The 18,905-nt window shown below is 40.1% G+C and overlaps 1 protein-coding gene across 1 annotated transcript in view; it reads right to left on the minus strand.

Moving 5' to 3' along the window:
* The window catches only part of CSMD1 (CUB and Sushi multiple domains 1), a 1,554,536-nt gene that overhangs the window by 39,977 nt on the left and 1,495,654 nt on the right, over window positions 1–18,905 (minus strand). The window contains exons 54-55 of the mRNA XM_058524846.1: window positions 13,443–13,616; window positions 11,883–12,056 (exon numbers count right to left, since the gene is read on the minus strand). Coding sequence (XP_058380829.1) covers window positions 11,883–12,056; window positions 13,443–13,616 — 348 coding nt within the window. The remainder of the gene's footprint in view (window positions 1–11,882; window positions 12,057–13,442; window positions 13,617–18,905) is intronic.

Here is an 18,905-nt window from a genome sequence, read left to right on the forward strand (position 1 = left end):
CGCAGCGAGATGGTCTGCTGTGGCATGCAGGACATGCTCTGGTTAATCTGAATGGCATTCTATTAGCCTGAATGCATCCTGGCATCTGTGAGGGAATTAGTAATGTGCTTTTGCAGGTGCAGAGGAAAAGAAAGAGCCCCTGATTATCTCACGCTTTGACCCACCACACCAGTGAATGAGACAGCTGCTGTGGAGGCTGTGCTCTCTCCAGATATTTCTGGCTCGGAAAGCGGTTGTGCAATGAATTCTCAGAGACTCATTGCACGTCACGGGGATCAGCGGCTAAAGGCAACCCCTTACCCTATCTGTGCATTGATTTTCTCTTGGTACGAAGGAGGAAGGTGTGGGGCAGTATAGAGGATTACAAAGATTCCTTTTAGTGCTGTAGAATAACATTCTCTGCTTTTTAAAACAACCCTGAGTTTATAGAAGAAAGAATCTAGTTCTTTTGGGTCAAAGGAAAACCACAAACATGTTTATGGAGCATAGGCAGATATTTTTCAGGCTCCAGAGAGCATTGTATCCACAATAAAATTGTTACCAAACCCACTGAAATAGCAGGAATTACCTACTGGGAGGAAGTCTAATAAACTTGAAAGATCAATTATTTTTATAACCTGGAAAACAGCTGCATAGGCCCCTCTGGCACTTGGAGTTACGTGTCAAGCCCAGGAGATAGAAGCAGTTCCCTTGTATCGCACCTTCATAAGCATCAAGGTGCATCCTTGGCCCAAATGCTAGAGACACCATTGTGTTCGTGTCTGTGTTGATGTTCCTCTTGGGAGATAGTCCAGAAAACAACATCAGACTCTTTTGTAGAGAGAGTAGAGAAAACCACTTAGGCAAGATGCATGGAAGGCACTGAGCCATTTACGGAACACCTCTACTAGGACGCCTAGTAGATCCCAGACGCTCCACAGGACTCTGCATGCCCCAGTTGAGCTTTTCCTCTTTTCATCTGTGTTTTTATGTTTTGGCCCAGCTTTCCTTAATATAGCCTAATTGTGTGCTGGCTAAGAAAGAGGAAATGTACAAAGCAATTGCCATGATGGGTTTGGAGCTCAAGAGAAGGGTCTGGCTGGAGATAAGAAGAAAAAGAAAAGAGAGTCATCGGCAGAGAAGCAGTTGTCGTCACAGTAACAATGAGACCCAACTGCATCCTTCTCTTGCAGGCTGAGAAATGGACTGTTCTCTGAGTTTACCATGGCCGGAGGAGGGGGATCTAGAATCCCGAGTTTCATACCAATTGCCCTAAAACTCTGGACTAGAATTCTCCTTGGTAGCTCCTCTTGCCCATGGTGAGAGGAGAGGTGTAGAAGACTCGAATGTCCTCATTACCGCCACGCATTCTGGGACTTCAGATTGCACGAGCATTACCTGGAAGGAGTGTGGAATGCTGAGTCCCCGTTCTTTCACCTCGCTCAGTGCCCTTAAAATACTAGGCAATAAAAATGCCTGACAATGATAAAGATTCCATGAGCTCCAACTGGGAAAACTGAATTGTTTCTTACGTTGGAAGAGGTATGTCTACAAATACTCTAAATCTGCTCCTGCACTTTTTTTAGTCCTGTCCCATAAAATTAGTCTTATAGAATTTAGTCCTACACAGTTGCAGTCAGAAACATCTATTTATATGCCTTCCTATTTATTTTGGAATCTCTACTGGAGAATTCAGCTGAATCTATCAGCTGGGGGGAAAAATTAGGGCAGGAATAATTTGATTTATTTGTCCATGACAGAGAGAACTTTGAAATATTCTATATCATCATTGCAACTGGGTGTGTTTTACCATATAGAGAGTTGGCTAGCTGCCAGAATAGTTCATGAGTGCCCAGTGGATCCACATAAATAACTCTCCCATCCTTATTCTTTCTCTTATTTTGTGCACAATTCCTATTTCGGGATCTGGTGGCGTGAAGCTTGCTTAACTGACAGATGCGAGCTGTCAGCAAAGTGTAAGGAGGAGTCAAATTACTTAAACCATCTTGTAGCATATGAAATGGCACATGAAGTTAATGGTGCGGATATACGTCAGACCAGCTGAACTACTTTACACTTTGAGTTTGTGGCACGATGTTTAGCAGATGGTAATGCAACAGAAGAAATTGTTAAGAGACTCATTGTGGAGGTCTACTGCCTCTCTTGACATCTCACCCTCAATAAGCTAAGAGCTAAGACTTGGACTTGATGTGCAGATGTTAAAACCTGACATAGAACTGAATTCTAGCAGCTGGAAAGAATGAGAAGTATTGATATCATGTATACTTGGCCCAGTGTGGAGAAGTTCAGGAGGGCACAAAAAACGTGTTTCCTGGGGACATTTGTGTATGGCAGAGGGTAAAGGAAGAAATTAATATAATGATCAGTAACATACTCAAGGTCGCAAAGATACTTACACTAGACCTAGGTAAGGATTAGGGCTCTTGATTACCTACGTAGTATAGCATATTTGTAAAAACACATCAGTATTTCTTGGTGACGTGATTTCCAAAGGGATCCCCTTCTTCTCTTTTTTTTTTTCTTTGGAGAGTACCTGCTCTAAGTCTTAGCTCCAATGATATTTTATAGGCTATGTATTAAGCCTTTCTACTCTACGTGCACTCCTCACTCTCGGAGAAGTCATCTTTAAAAATAGTCAAGTTAATATGTAAATAGAGACAAAAACATCCTACTCCCTATGATTTATGATTTTAAAAGGTATATTCTCTTTCAGAATTTTTGATGACTAACAAAGCCCTGTTTATCCAATTATTGCCCTATTTTCTTTAAGTGAGTGTGTAGATAACCTGACTAAAGAAACATTAAAATGCCATTTTTTGAAACCTGGATGTTAATTATTGCAACTGTTTTACTTTATTTTCAGTAGCTGCGAGTGATTCACTTTCCCTTGGTATACTTCAAACCACAGGACTCAGCAAAGCACCCACACTCTGAGTCCCGCCCCGCTGAGACCAGCTTTGCTGTCCTGCCGTGCACAGCATCGCATTATACACCATCTGAGACACACCATCTCATTAACCTGCCCTGGTTTTCCCTGCTTGTGCACTGAAAGCAATGTCTGCTCCACATCCCTGATTCTGCGTAAAACTCAAAACTGACCATGTTTTCATGAAAATCTCTCTGATGACAGGGGAATATGGCAAATTTCAGTCCCAGGCTCCTTCTCCAGCTGTTCAAAAATAGAAATTAAACCACCTCTCTGCACACTTGTTTCTTCTAGGCTGTTAGACGATAAAGTAAAAGGCAGTAACAGTATATGCCATGAGTATTTACCATAGTCCCTAATAGCATGGACTCTGGGCTGTTTAGACAGTGAAACTCCTAAAATAACTTTGTAGGTTTCTTATTTATTGGATTCCATCCTATTATCTAACTGTGACAACCTGTGAAGACTTCAATGGATTTTTCATTGAATACTGTCATTCTGAGTTCTATCTCTAGTTCTCAGAAACATTTTTCGTAATAAATTCTTCCATTAAACACAATACATTTTCCTTGTATACTTTTTATGTTATTTATCCATTCATTAACATTTATTGATTAATGATACATAAAAAGTTAATAAGGTTTTAAGGGCCTCTGAGATGATAATAGCAGAACCATGGAACTTAACTTGTTTGTCCAAAATCTGGCTAGAAATTGAAAATCCAAAACAGAATCCAAAGTGCCTCCTAATCTTCGGTGTCAGTACCATGTCCTACAAGTATGTTTTTTTAAACCACTTTTTGAGGTATGATTGACATGTAAAAAGCTGTACTTATTTATTGTCCACAACTTGAAGAGTTTGGGGATAAATATACACCTGTGAAACTATCACCACCATCAAGGCCATAAACATATCCATCTCCTCCCAAAGTTTGGTAAAAAAGCATAAACGATTAATCCCAACCTCTTAGCTGACAGCTTCCTCTCATGGGAGATGTTCCTTGGGTCAAATTTGTTGCTATTTGTTTTTGTTTTGAAAGGTAAACCATAGAGATGAAGTTTATTATTTTTTAAAATTTCAATATAATTCTTACACTAAAAGGAAAAGTAAATAGAAACTGTCAAATTAAATGTTAAAAACTGAATGCTATGGGCTAAGCTTTTACGTCAAATTTGAAAAACTGGACTCTAGTAGTAGAAATACATTGAGTTACTATGAATAGGTAGTTTCTGTTTTCTGAACAAACAGAATACTAGCAATTACAAAGGAAAAACAATGCTGAATATAATACAGATCTATTTTCAAATGGCTATGAGTGACTTTCTAAGAATAAAGGGTAACTAGTTTTCCATACAGTTGGCAGTACACTGAGAGATCGTCTTTTTCAGTTTCTGAGCGTGTCGCAAATCAAACACATCTGAAAGGTCTGACACATGTCAAATACATCTGAAAGGTCTGAAACATGTCCATCAATGTCCTTTTCTCACTGAGACAGACCCTTAAGTGGAAGTGACGGAGAGGGACAGCGAACACGTGGATGAGAAGGGGGACAGGATGGTGAAAGGAATGTTTAATTTGAAGAAAACTATGCAGCTGAGATTAATAATTTAATAGTTTTACTTTATTCGTGCTGGACAAAAGACCATGAAGGAAGCAGCAGGTACAAGCTCTCAGAGGGTCTTAGTGGCCACAGTGGGACTAGGAAGCTGGACCTCCTTACAAATCTAGTATCCGGCATAAAACACGAGACTCGACAGTTACAGGTCCAAAGATAATAAGCAATTCAATTGTTTATATTGCCATTGGTTTTAGATTTCATTTGTGCTTTTAAATTCATTCACATTTATAAACGTATTTGACCCAACACTTTTGACTATACCTCACCATGACAAGACGTTTCATACTCCACTTTAAAAATACACTAAAAAAAAAATTTTAAATAAACTGAGTTTTTTAAATAAGTGTAGGTCCTTTAAGTTTAAATTTTAAGTTAATGGTTAACTCTGTGAGCAGCTATTCTAACAAACCAGATTTGAGCTTAGAATTTTGGCAGAGAGATCATTGTTTTAAGATAATCTTTGGCCTTAAAGCCACACAAAAACAGTTGTGTCCAAATTACATAGGAATAGTGTAGGGAGAAGAGAAACCTTAATTCTAACCTTAATTCTTAATTCTATGTGTAGACTGGGAACATAACATGTTCAAAGTTTTATCCAATTTTCAAAAAGGATCATGTCCATGCATCATCCCAGTATCACCAGTATCTGCCTAGTTCAGGCACATGGGAAATATATCATGCATTCCACATATAATTGATGCATGAGACTGGAATGCATATTGCTACATTGCTTCCCCACCTGTATTAAAAATTGCTTTATTTAAAGTCACTAAATCACAGACTAGTTTGGCAAATATATCATTCTTATCCCATTTTATTTTTCCTAACCTTTCATTTCTTAAAAAATCTTCAACGTAGTATAACTGGTAAGGGTTAAAGAGAATTGTTCCAATAAAGAGTCCTACTTGATTGACAAGCACGGTGGTCGCAGGAGAGTTTCTGATGATATTTCACTCTAGGGCTCAGTCAGAAATCAGGCAGGGCAGTAAAAGATGGCTTTCTCTCAATAAGAGCTGTCCACGCAACACAGGAAGTGAGTCTGGTACTCCCGATGCAGTCTATTAAGAAAAGGAGCAGGATGCTCAAGGTGACCCTGATGACTTCTGAACCTCACCCTTTGTGGCCTCAGGGCTTTATGAGAAGGAAAGCAAAGGAAAAGAAAGAGAAGAGAAGGGAAGAGAAGGGAAGAGAAAGCAAGGAAAGGAAAGGAGGAAGGAAAGTGGAAGGGAGGAAGAAGGGAGGAAGAAGGGAGGGAGGGAGAGAAAGATGAAACTGTCTCTGTATCTTCCTGATTTTTTTCGCGCTTAAAACCTGTGTCTACAATTCTTTTTGGTGTTCACTCCTGTTTCTTTCTTCTCTCTAGCTCATTAAAAACCAAGTCATGGGGGCCGGCCCGGTGGCGCAAGCGGTTAAGTGCGCGCGCTCCGCTGCGGCGGCCCGGGGTTCGCTGGTTCGGATACCGGGCGCGCACCGACGCACTGCTTGGTAAGCCATGCTGTGGCGGCGTCCCATATAAAGTGGAGGAAGATGGGCACCGATGTTAGCCCAGGGCCGTCTTCCTCAGCAAAAAAAGAGGAGGAGTGGCGGATGTTAGCTCAGGGCTGATCTCCTCACAAAAAAAAAAAAAAAAAACCAAGTCATGAACAGGAAAATAAGAAACTGATGTTTTATAATGTAGGAACAGCCAATTTAAATTCTTCGGTGGTGTGGAAAAGCAGTAATAATTAGTTCAAATTTTTAAAAAAGTTGTCATAATTGATTACAGTTCTACGTAATGTGTTTTTAAAAATTTTTCAATAGAAGAAATTACACAAAGTTTAGAGGAGAAAGATGAAATAACTATGCAATATTCAGTGTATTGCATAGAAAAACATTTTGGGCTTGTTAACTAACTGGATGAGTAAAAATTTTAAATATAGAATTACTGGTCGCAGAGACAAAAATAAAAGCAATTTATGACTATTTTTAAAATATATGAAAGTTACATGTTTCATCTTTTATCAATAACTGATAAAGATAAAGAAATAGGTTTTAGCTGTAATTGAGATATTCAGGTTTGATAAAAGAGAAACGTTCTAGTCGACTGTAGTTGATTAAAATTGATTGCCTGGCTTTCCTGAGAGAATATGAATTTCAGAGGCACGATGGGGGGAGGGGGGAGACTGAGTACCTACTGTGTGTCAGGTACTCTGCTAAACATTTCACATACATTGGTTTATCTAGAACTCACGGAAACCTATGAGGACGGTATTATTTCTTTGACTATTCATATAAGAAAACCACAGTTCTCCCAGTGAGGCTGAGCATTAACTCTAAGACCCTATATTCGGTTACTCAAGATGAGTAAGTTCTAGAGATATGCTATCCAGCACTGTGCTATAGATAACAGTACTGTATTGTGCACTGAAAAATCTAAGGAGGGAGATCTCACTCCCTTCTGCACCGTGGAAAACACTCTTCAAGCAGGGGATCTCAGGGCACTTTTGGGGAGCTGTCAGCCCCAATGCCCCTCCTGCCCTTGGCAATTGCCTCCCATTCACTCCCTAGGGACCCCATATTCAGTGATAAATGCTTCTGGCTGCACTTATCCTTAGACGCAAAGAAGAGTCATATTGAATAAAGCCACAAAAATGTAATTGGTTCCTACATTTCCTTTAATTTTAAAAATTTGATAATATGTGATTACATATAATTTCTCATAAACACACAAATGCAATCATATGCATGGTGGTTCTTTGGCGAAGCTTTTTATTGTTTCCTTTTTGATTCCTCTCTTCACTAACCCCTTATTTTCTTAATTTTATTTTCTGTCATGTATGTAATCACATAGGGACACATATTTTATATCTCTGATTTTAAACACCCAATTCTGCAAAACTATAGCTAAGAAAATAAAAAATAAAAAAACAACTCCTAACGTTTGCATGCAACACAAAAATTATTACATGAAGAAAGGAAACATTAAGCAAATCATCCTAAAACTTTGCAGACCTGGTATATCTTATTTTTTCCCATTGAACTGACTGAACTTTTAAGTGTATTGACACATATTTTGGAATTTAGGAGACGAAGACTCGGAGAAAGCTCTTACGTAGGAACATGGGCCTCCAGGACAGCGTGCATAATCTGATGCTTAAAATAAGTGTGAACATGTTTGTTTTCATTCCTTCCTATGAAATCTGCAACCATATAATTTATTTCTTCCAGAAAGATATTACTACTAATAAAAAGGATACCTTCTTTTATTCTCCTAATCCTGTTTGCAGAAATAGTGCTAATAGGTTGAGTAAAAGGAGTTATAGTTGGTTTCCCGGATCTGAGTTTTCTGATTTATCACAAACACTGCAGGCGTGGGTACAGCTTTCTCCTGTTAAGGACTGAATCTGAGAATAAAGAGGAGACCCTAGGGTGGAGACAGGTTTTGCAAAGATCTATATCCAATTCAGCTTCACTTTAGCACAGATTTATTCGGGGTTCCATTCTAAAATTCTGGGTGGAGTGTCTCCATCGCATCGTTAACTAACCAAATGCTGTCGGACCACCCAGGAGTCCACAACTCAATGACCTCCAAAGAGTAGACATTTGAGAGTCTTATCAAGAATTCGAGAGAAGAAGGCAGGCACGACAGCATGCATACATGAGAGATGACATCCTAAAACTTCTGTGGAATTATTCCAGGAACCACACAAGATGAGAATCAGGCCATACTGCAGCGTACACTAAGAATCCCTGGCAAGTTTGTTGATGGAGCAGCTATTTCTGTTAACTTCAGCTTTTTGAGTTTTATGCTATTTTTTCTAAAGCTTCACCATCTTTATGAGCTTGTCCTCTTCGAAACCATGTTTTCCCTGGTTTAATAATATGCGTGTTAATTCTGTGCACTTGATTGTATCTCTTAGTTCATAAATGAAGCAAACAAAGCAATGGAGAAAAATAGAAAACACGAGCAGAAGGCACCCGGAGATGATCTGGCGATTCCTAATCTGCTCAACACCCGAGGACTGCACTTGTCAGTCATCTCCCCTCTTTAGTAGATATATGTGAAGTAGCAGCTTTTAAAATTAAGTACAAATTTAAAGTTCTGCTCTGCGACAGGCAGTGTCAAGAGAATGAGAAGACAAGCCACAGCTTAGGAGAAGGTATTAGCAAAGGACATAAATGATAAACGATCAAAATCCAGAACACTAACACTACCAAATGTTGGTGAGGATGGGGAGCAACAGGAACTGTCATACACTGCTGGTGGGAATGCAAAATGGTGCAGCCACTTTGGAAGAGAGTTTGGGGGTTTCTTACAAAAGTAAACATACTCTTACATACAATCCAGCAATCATGCTCCTTGGTATTTTCTCAAAGGAGTTGACAACTTAATGTCCACACAAAAACCTGCACAGGGATGATTACAGCAGCTTTATTTGTAATCACCAAAACTTGGAAGCAACCAAGATGTCCTTGCGCAAGTGAATGGATAAATAAACTGTGGTCCATCCAGACAATGGAATATTATTTAGTGCTAAAAAGAAATGAGTTATCAAGCCATGAAAAGACATGGAGGAACCTTAAATTCCTATTACAAAGTGAAAGAAGCCAATCTGGAAAGGCTACATGCTGTTTGATTCCCACTCTATGACATTCTGGAAAAGGTAAAACTATAGAGACAGTGAGAAGATCAGTGGTTGCCAGGGGTTGAGGGGAGGAGGGATAATAGGTGGAGCACAGAGGATTTTCAGGGCAGTGAAACTACCCTGTATGAGACCACAATGATGGATACATGTCATTCTACATTTGTCCAAACCCTTAAAATGTACAACACCAAAAGTGAACCCTAGACTTTGGGTGATAATGACATGTCACTGTAGGTTCCTCAATTGTAACAAATGCACCATCTGGTGGGGCTCCTGATAATGCGGGAGGCTGTGCGTGTGCAGGTGAGGGCATATATGGGAACTTTCTGTGTCTTCAGCTCAATTTTGCTGTGAACCTTAAACTGCTCTAAAAAATAAAGTCTACTAAAACAATCAAGTACATTCCTATTCGAAAAAAAAGGGAGGAAGGTAAGAAAAGGAAAAATTAATATTGAAGAGTTTAAAAGACACCCTACCTTCTTTATGCTGTGCCATAGATCTCTAGAGGACCTAGCATAGTGTCTAAAACACTGAAAACCATTAATAAATGATAGGTATTTAATTTTTCATCCTCCTCTTTTTTGGCATAAGTTAGAGGAAAATGGGATACAGATATAAGAAAAAGTTTTGATAATTTAAAGCGTGCTATTCTGAGTTCATTCAGTCTTTCATTCAGCAAGAATATATCATGTGTCTAATTGATGGTGTCTCAGCAGCTGTGGTGATGTTCTCCCTATGTAAGTAGCTAACGCTCGCGGTCCTCTGGATTGCTATCAACTTAAAGGTATGAATTGTTTACTCATCTCTGTACTGACAGTGTGTAGCACAGCATTTGGAATTTATTAGGTGCTTAATAAATGTTAAATTAAGTTGAATAGAAGGGTTTTGGGGGGACAGGTATAGATCATTCTAATACACCTAAGACATCAAAGGCACAATTACGCTGTACCCTTGTGTGAAGATAACTGGACCAAAATTTATGGGCATTCATTTTTAATCATTCTTTCAGTTGCGCTGGTTTTTTTTCTGTCATACTGGATAGAGAAAACAGTTTGATTGAAGCTGTCTAATCTTTTCCTAAGTCCTTGCAGCTGCATGAAAACGTGGCAGACGCGAACAGCTACGCCCTTCCGTTGCAGTTCAAGTCCTCCCAGTTTCTCGCAGGTATGCGTATCTTGTGTTTCCCTCCGAAGGGTGAGGGTAAAGCCAAGTAAGTGATTATTTCAGCTATATTTAGCACAGAGTTCAATAAATATTTAGGGTACACCAAAGCATCCCAATGTGGAAGGCAGAGAGGCGAGATGTCACTTAGACGCCCGCACTCTGTACTGGTGGCCACGTTCTAAGATGTCCCCTAACTCCGGGCACCCTTTTCCACTGCCCCTGGCTTACACAATTTACAATAATAACATATAAGATAAACTTGTTAACTTTCAAGCTGACCGGACCACCTACGTTGTCAGGAGACCAGCAGGAGCTTTTGAACAGGAAGCCATTGACATATCCATGAGATAATCCACCCCCCAACTCTCCCCAACGAGACACAGCCAGAAGCCTGCGTTCTGGGGAGAGGGAGAAAGGGAACCAAAGGGTCTTTGCGTTTCATGGCAAGATTTTCACCACATTGAAAAAGGTGAATCTACATTAGTGTTTTAGAGGGAAGTGGAATTATGAGGCTTTACTTGTCTTTGAGCTTACGCCAAGCAGTCCCATATAGACTTGGGCCAGAACTCTACAGTTTGCTAGCCAAAATTCACGTAACTACTATTAAAACTTGCTTAGATTCTCATTCTGCTGTTGTCTCATTTGAAAACAGCTCCCTTGGGAGCCCAGTGGGGAGGTTGGGTGGAAATTCATTAGTATCTAGCTTTAATACTATATGACTACCATAAAAACTACTTGACCTTCACACTAAATTATGATTCCCCTTCAGTAAGGGATGTGTTCTAATGTAAAGTAACTGAAGTGAAACCTTAACTATTATGAGCTCAAATATCTAGAAATACAAAACCTACAAAACAGTATTTTCTTGGAAATTCAGGTTTTAGCCCAGATCTATGTGACCTTTTTGTGTGTGTGTGTGAAGAAGATCAGCCCTGAGCTAACATCCATGCTAATCCTCCTCTTTTTTTGCTGAGGAAGACTGGCCCTGGGCTAACATCTGTGCCTGTCTTCCTCCACTTCATATGGGATGCCGCCACAGCTGACAAGCAGTGCATCAGTGCGCGGCCAGGATCTGAACCCGAGCCGCCAGCAGCGGAGCGTGCGCACTTAACCACTACACCACGGGGCCGGCCCCTATGTGACAATTTTTAAAGAAATGAATCGAAAAAAGTGAGATTTAAAAGCAATAAGAACATCTTAAACACATCCATAAATCTAGAAGTTTAAGGACCAAAGAGGCTGAATATATGTGGTGGGAATAAATGAGCGAATGAATGAATAAAAAGGGAAATGGAAGATGAGTTGACTTTAGAGTAGAGAATCCTAGATTTTTTTGATTGAATATCTGGCCAATAACAAGACAACGGCCCTGGAAAGATTTGCACATTATTCTCAGAAATGGTTTCACATCACCATGAAAAGCATTTGCAGAAGTTCTGTGCCTTGAGGTGAAGCTTCACTCTCTATTTACGCAGACAGGCTCTTTGGTGCATTAATCAGCCTACTACACCTCAGAGGTAAGGGCTCACCTCCTGGAAGCCTTTCCTACCTCGACACGTGGGCAAAGGGCTGCTCCACTGGCCGCTGCTCCGACACTGGGCTCGGGAAGCACCCTGCAGCAAATAGCCAGTGTTGCAGGTGAAGTTCACAACGTCGTTCAGGTTGAACTCACTGCCGTTAGTGAAGCCATGGGCAGGGTTCCCGGGGTGACCACACGTGATGGCTACGGAGGAAGACAGGTCCACGTCACCGTCAGAAATTAAACAAGCCATCACTCTCACTTGGAATTCTTTATTAATAGATATACCGATATGTTAAACATTTGATTTAAAGGTTTTTCAATTAGTCAGATCTATTACAGGTTGTACTCATATTTGGAAGGAAATGTTGGGAAAAAGAACCATCAGTTGAATGCACAGGTTTTTATTATAATGGTGGAAAATAACCAACACCTGGCAAATATACTTTCTTCATCATAATAATTACTATTTCCTACTCAGATCATGACCGAATGTCGTGAAATTTTAAAATGAGGTGGTGGAAAACAAGACATGCTAAAATTCTTGTATTAATCATGAGTGTTGACTGTTTTCCCCCTAGTACACACCAGCTAATTTTATAGATCTCTCATTTTGAAACATTATAGGGATTTGGCTGATAATTTAAATTGTGTATGTATAAATTATTCCAGTGTCAATTTAAACATGAAATTAGCGAAAATAAGTGTGCATGCTCAAATAACATTTTCTTTGGCAATCTTTATTGTATGATACTTTGAAATGTAGTGAACTGTCATTATGTCACGCCCAAAATAATAGCAATACAAATCATGAAGATATCCTTCATTGGCCCTTTGAAAAGAAACACATTACAGTCATAAAACTGATGTTTCCGTCCTCATTTATCTTGTCAACGGTTTTTTCTTCTTGGCAAAGCTTTCACCCCTGAACTTTGCACATTTACCACTCACTACCACAGATAATGCCTGTCACTATCCTAGAGTTACATCGACATTTCCTTTGTTTAATTCACAGGAAAATAAAGAGGATATTAGGAAAAAAACAACCGCTTTAAAATACTGGTCAATATTTATCTTTGAAGTTATAAGGTTTGAGGACAATCATTACATATGATTTCACCTCTCTCTATTAAAGGAAGGACTGCCTACAAAACGCTCCATATTATTGATGAAACAGTGACAAAAGTACAAAACAACCCGGAAGATTAAGGAATGTGGCTATTTTGGGGAATCTGCAAAGCCAACCTGCGGACTCAGACCCAGCATCTTTACCCTCCTATAATTAGCTTTTGTTTCCACCTTGTTCATCCTGTGATAAAGTCAGGGAAACGAATCACTTGTCCTGAGATCCACTGGAGATGAGTTAATGAGCAAATTAAATGTGGACAGGAGTCTGGAGGAGGCCTTGGAAGGAAACAGGGTGGGAGGAGGATCAAAAGAATAGGGGAAAGAACGTCCCTGTTGTCTCTCTTTGGAGAGTCCCCCTTCTGTGTCACTCTGAAGATTTACCGTGACTGTGTTATGACAATAAGGAGAGAAAACCTGAGGACAGGAAGCAGCTGCTGGATGAGTTCACAGCGGTGTACTTACGGACACAGACTGGAGTCTGTCCTGACCACTTGTGGTCTTGCAAGCATATCCGAACGGACGTCCCAACAAGCCGGAAACCAGGATTGCACTGATAGACCACAGTGTCCCTGTAACTGAAGCCGTCTCCGCTGATGTGACCGTTCACGATCGGGTCCGGGGAACCGCAGTGGCCGGCTGAAAACAGAAGGAAAACCAGTAAAAAGTTTCGAGAATTTTTCTTTTATAAAATTACTACATGCAAAATTTGTTGACCTTTATTGTCAAGTGAATAACAGCATTGAAAGCATAATTTATTAGATTTTCCCCCATTTTTATGTTTTTGTTTGCTATAGCTTTTCTTTTTAACTTGTTTATTTTTCTCAACAGTTGTGGGTAACATAAGTAATATTTCAAATTGTCAATGGGTATTTCCGATTATGGCTTCCCCATTTATTTATCTTACTTATTTTTCTTCTTGAGATTTTATGTTATTTATCTTGTTATTCTATTTTCAAACGAAAACCAAAAGAAAGGAAGATACGCTTGGGATTAATATGGATAGGGATTCAGAACCTATTGAATATGAGTAGTAAGGAGAAAGATGACTAGGATTTCCAGCAAGAGAGACTAGATCACTAAACTATTTGTGAAATTCCGAAGGAAGGACGGATACCAGAACACAAGTTCAATCTCCAACATGTACATCTGAGGTACATGTTGATGCCTCGGTAAGAGCGGCCTGTAGTCAGTAGAAAATAGAAGTCTAGAGTTCAGGGGCGGGATGTCCTGAAGAGGGGTCAGATTTAGGGGAAACAAGATGATGGATGGAATTTGAAACTAAAGCCTGACTGAGCTTACCCCTGAAAAGCATGTACAGCGGGACAAGAAAAGGCCCGAAGATGCAATTGGGATGAACATTAATCCTTAAGGGGACGTAAAAAGCGCCAATGTGAAGGAAGCTGAAATGTAAGAAGACAGCTGGCAGACGTGGTGTTGAATAAGCATCAAGGGTAGAGAGCTTCCAAACAGAGAAGGAAGGAGAACTTCCAGTTCCTTGTGAGTTGAGGGATGGAACAGTGACAAAGACTCTTTGCTTGACCGACCTTTCATCAGGCTCCTGAACCTTCTCCTAGGCACATCTGTGCTCTTCCTTGTAAAATCCACTTTTAGTAAGAACCCTGCTGAGTTGGTTTAGCAAGAACCTCCACCCTTCATATCTGATCATCCTCATATCTGATCAGCTTTCTCAACCCCACCATCCCCCAGGTGAAGTCTGACCACCTGGCCTGACTTCAGCAAGAATCCTGTAAGGTTGGTTTGGCCAGAACCTCCCTCACCCCTGAAGTTCCCTCTTAGTCATTTCCCATGCATGACCCCACCCTGCTCCTTGGCTACAACCCCACTGGCCCACGCTGCATTCAGAGTTGAGCCCATCTCTCTCCCCTCTGTAAAATACCATCGCAGTGGTCCCTATACCTATCGTGATGCCCTACTATCTTCAACCAGTGTCATGAATATTTTTTTTTCTCTTTAATAGTAGCAAGGTGCTGTGTGGTCCAGAGAAAACAGAAAGGCAAGATTCAGTTTTTCTCTGCCCATTTGATCTCCTCTTCACTCTCCATTCCATTCTCCTTCCTCTTTATCTCTCTCCCTTTTCCTTGCCTCCCTCCTAACCTCTCCTGCTCTCTCTCCCTTCCTCAAGGATATAGAACAAGTACCTTGTTAAATCAACAAAATATGAAGCATTGGGAGTAACTGACATTAAAAGGACCTGTGTTACCCACGGGTTTTGGATAGACAAGAAAAGAAGGGCATTCACTACGAGTTCCTCAACTGTCCATCCAAAACTCCAAGCTTACCATGGGGAGGTAGTAAGACAAGGCTGCAGTGGATGCAAAGCAATTGGTGTAGAGTTCTCCTGGCCATTTACTTCCCGAATAGAGCACACAGCTGTGAAGGTTTACACAAAATAGAGTACTGCCAAAACTGAGAAAATTGTGAAATTGTTGTCACGCCACACTTGGGGTTAGCTCCACCATTCTGGAAGAATTTAAAATAATAATCTGTATTTCTGCTTAAGACAATGTTTCTCAGCACTGTGTTCTCCTGGGTCGGAACTGAATTTATTATCATCAAGGTGACTTTTCAGAGGAGACAGGGAGAAAACCAAATCAGTGGCTAGGTACCCCTGATTGAACAACCTCTCTGCCCCAACGTTTATAAGATGTCCGGTCAAAAAAGTCATCCTAGATTTGGCTGATTTTTTGTTGCCTTGGCAGGTTTTCCATTCAGCCAGGTCAATTAAGTTGGTTCTGGGAAGAGGCCAGATCACTTGACAGAAGCAGAGAACTCAGAGGAGGCTGAATGTTCTCCACGGGCTGAAGAAAGAGCCTCTGATGCTGCGAGTGTCATCAGAGAACACTGACATTGGCTCCCAAGAGCTCCCCCCCTTCCCAGAGGCTGTCATTTGCACAGCGTGCTCTACTAGGTAGGACGATGGGGCCAATGTTCCAATCTCGGTGACAAGGACTAGTAAAAGAGCCAGAGGAGCCACACACAGCCTTGCCACAGAGACCCAGCCACTTGTGAGTTGATAGATAAAAGGTCTAAATTCTAGAAATGTGCACCTAAATAACACAATCCAGTCTTCAAAGAGTGAATGGGCCACCTAACTCCTGTTGTCATTCTAGATAGAGCCCTCTAATTTGGGGCTACTTCTGAAGCCCGTCGCCACTCCAGGAGGAGGGGATTTGGTCTGCTAGAGAGGGGTGCATTGTGACAAAAGGGCCCCATCACTTTATGTGCTCTGTTCAGTCTCTCTCTTGATTTGGACAAACACAACTGGCTGGACTCACTTTTAAACCTCAATAAATATTTGTTTCAACTGAGTTTTTAGTAACAACACATAGTTTGAGGTTGCACTCTCTTTTGAAAGCCTAGCAAAAAAGTACTCTTAATAGTCAAGGAGGTCTCCATATACTTCAGAAATTTGGAAAGGTTGACAGCCATGACTGGAAATAAAGATTTCTAACAGCGACTCTTCTCTGACACATGGTCATTTCACTTCTCTGAGGAATTGGCCTTAAATACCTAAAGAAAATAGAGGATGTTTTTCAAAAACACTTCATTTCAGCTCAGTGCCTGAAGGAAAGAAGAAGTGACAGCATTGCCTGGTACTTCCTAATTTGAATAAATAGAGACAATGTGATTCCTAATTTGAAGCTAATAGCGTCTGTTCTTCACTTGCACAACTTTCTAGCCCTCAGTTAATTTCCTTTTAAAAACATTGAAAGTCTTAGACCAATTATAGGCTATTCACAGATATAGAATATTCACACAATTTCACTTATAGCATTTAACCAGAATCTCAACAATCATATGTCAAAATGTGGTGGAAGGGAAAACTGCATTAGGTGAAATTTGAACTAAAGGTACTCTGAGCTCAAATTCAAATTTAAGATTCTATTATTCTGTGATAATATTTGTGCTATATCCTTTGTATGTGAGGGTTTTTTTTAATCCTTAATGTAGTCCCGATTTGTTGTAGAGACACCATGTAGACAGTTTCTCTATACCTACCCTAGAACGCTATATAACTATACTCATGCTTCTACACAGTGTCTAAAACATATTAGTCACTCATTTAATACCTGTGGAAGTGAGTAGAAATAAGGCAACCTCACAATTGACAGTAACGTCCTTCACATTTTCAAAGCATTTCCAAAGCCACTATCTCCTAGGTGACTTTCATTTTTCTGCAAATAATTTAATGATAATTTGCTGCGGGCCAGCAATGTTCTTGGGGCTGAGGACTAAATGAAGAATAAAATACAATCACAGAGAATGAGACAGATCTGGGGAGCACTAACAGGGAAAGCGTCCTAAGGGTGTTTGAACCAGTGAGATGAGGAGTGGGGGAGGGACAGGTCCTGGGCATTAGAAACTCTGAAAGGGACAACATTTAAGGCTTGAAAGATGTGCATTTGTTAGCCAGGCAAAGGTGAGAGAAAGGCATTCTAGTCACTGACATGAGAAAGTTTATTTATTTTTGAAAGTTTCAGTTAAAATACCAAAGACTATAGAGTTATAGGACCAAATTATCCATTTACTAGAAGGGTACCTATTTTTATCCTTTTCAGCTTACTACATCATACATATCATCCTCTCCATGCATCTTCCAGTATGTGGATGCATTTAGTTATTACAATTCTACTGAGTAGAAACAGTAGCAAAGAAGGCTAAGAAAATCTACTAAGTGCAAAAAAAAAGAAAAGAAAAGGAATTGGGATGAGGGCAACCCTGCATATTTCAGAAAAAAATATCAACTAAATAAAACAAAGCAATGTGATTACCCTATAGACCCTACAGCCGGACGACAGGCCCCAAGGTTTTGTGTTTGTTTTTGTTTCCTTGTTTGTTTTTCATTAACATTTAGCTTCAGTAAACAGAGATCACTAAATGTCTCTCCCAGGCAATTCTGTGGCCAGTATAATCACACCTAGGAAGTCAAGGAACCTGAGTTTCCTGAAAAGTGCGAGTTGGAAATGGTTCCACGAAATGTGGACAGAAAATCCCGGGAGTGATTTAAGTATATGGCCTAATTATTTTATATCAGTCCTACACACGAGTTTAGTAATCTGCCACTAATCTGAACCTGATCGCACCAATCAGCAAAGAGCTAAAAAATGAGATAGGATCTTACAAAACTGTTACTTCACATGATGTTTAATTCAAAGGATGGATGATAGAGAGAGAGAGATCCTAAAGGAATTGCTGAATTTTCTTTCGGTTCAAGTATGAACTGCAATTCTGTTACTTCCACATTTCTAGAACTGTACATGTAATTCTCCATTTTTTCCATATTGGGTAATTCTCCAACTGCTGAAGATTGTTTTGGAGAGACTGTACCATAAAAAAAGTCATTTAAATTGGCCTATTAAGACAATTTGAACGATGGAACAGGAATACTGTGAAATTTCAAAACAGTTGAGATTTCATACATACTGTTGTGGAATGGAGTGGATCACAGGAATCTAGATGTTTCCCCTCATTTGCAAAAGTTTTCCTTTGTCCCATAAGCTTTGAAAATCACTGGCTGATAAATTTATGCTATTCTCTATATAACGAATGCTGTTCTATTGTTTTTATTTGTAGACTGTTACTATATTGTGGTTAGAATGTCCCAAAGAGAAAAGGGAACTTCTTTTAACAGCTTTGCACTAAAATTGTCTTAGGAGGAATAAAATATGCCAAATAACTTTAATTAAAACACAGAGAGTGGTAGCAAGGTGTACTGAATTGTGAGTTAACTTTCATAGCAAAGAAGTTGTGTTATAAGTGTGCCAAAAGCAAGACACGGAGGCGTTTCCTCCCAGATGAAGGGTTTCCTGCAAGCCACATCATGAGAGAGGACTCAGGAGGACAGAAAGTGGCCGGGTCCCTCTGTGAGTCCAGTTTATAGTCTGCAGTCGGCCGGGGGTGAAG

This window comes from Diceros bicornis, chromosome 29, assembly GCF_020826845.1.
Source record: "Diceros bicornis minor isolate mBicDic1 chromosome 29, mDicBic1.mat.cur, whole genome shotgun sequence".
Taxonomy (NCBI): Eukaryota; Metazoa; Chordata; class Mammalia; order Perissodactyla; family Rhinocerotidae; genus Diceros; species Diceros bicornis.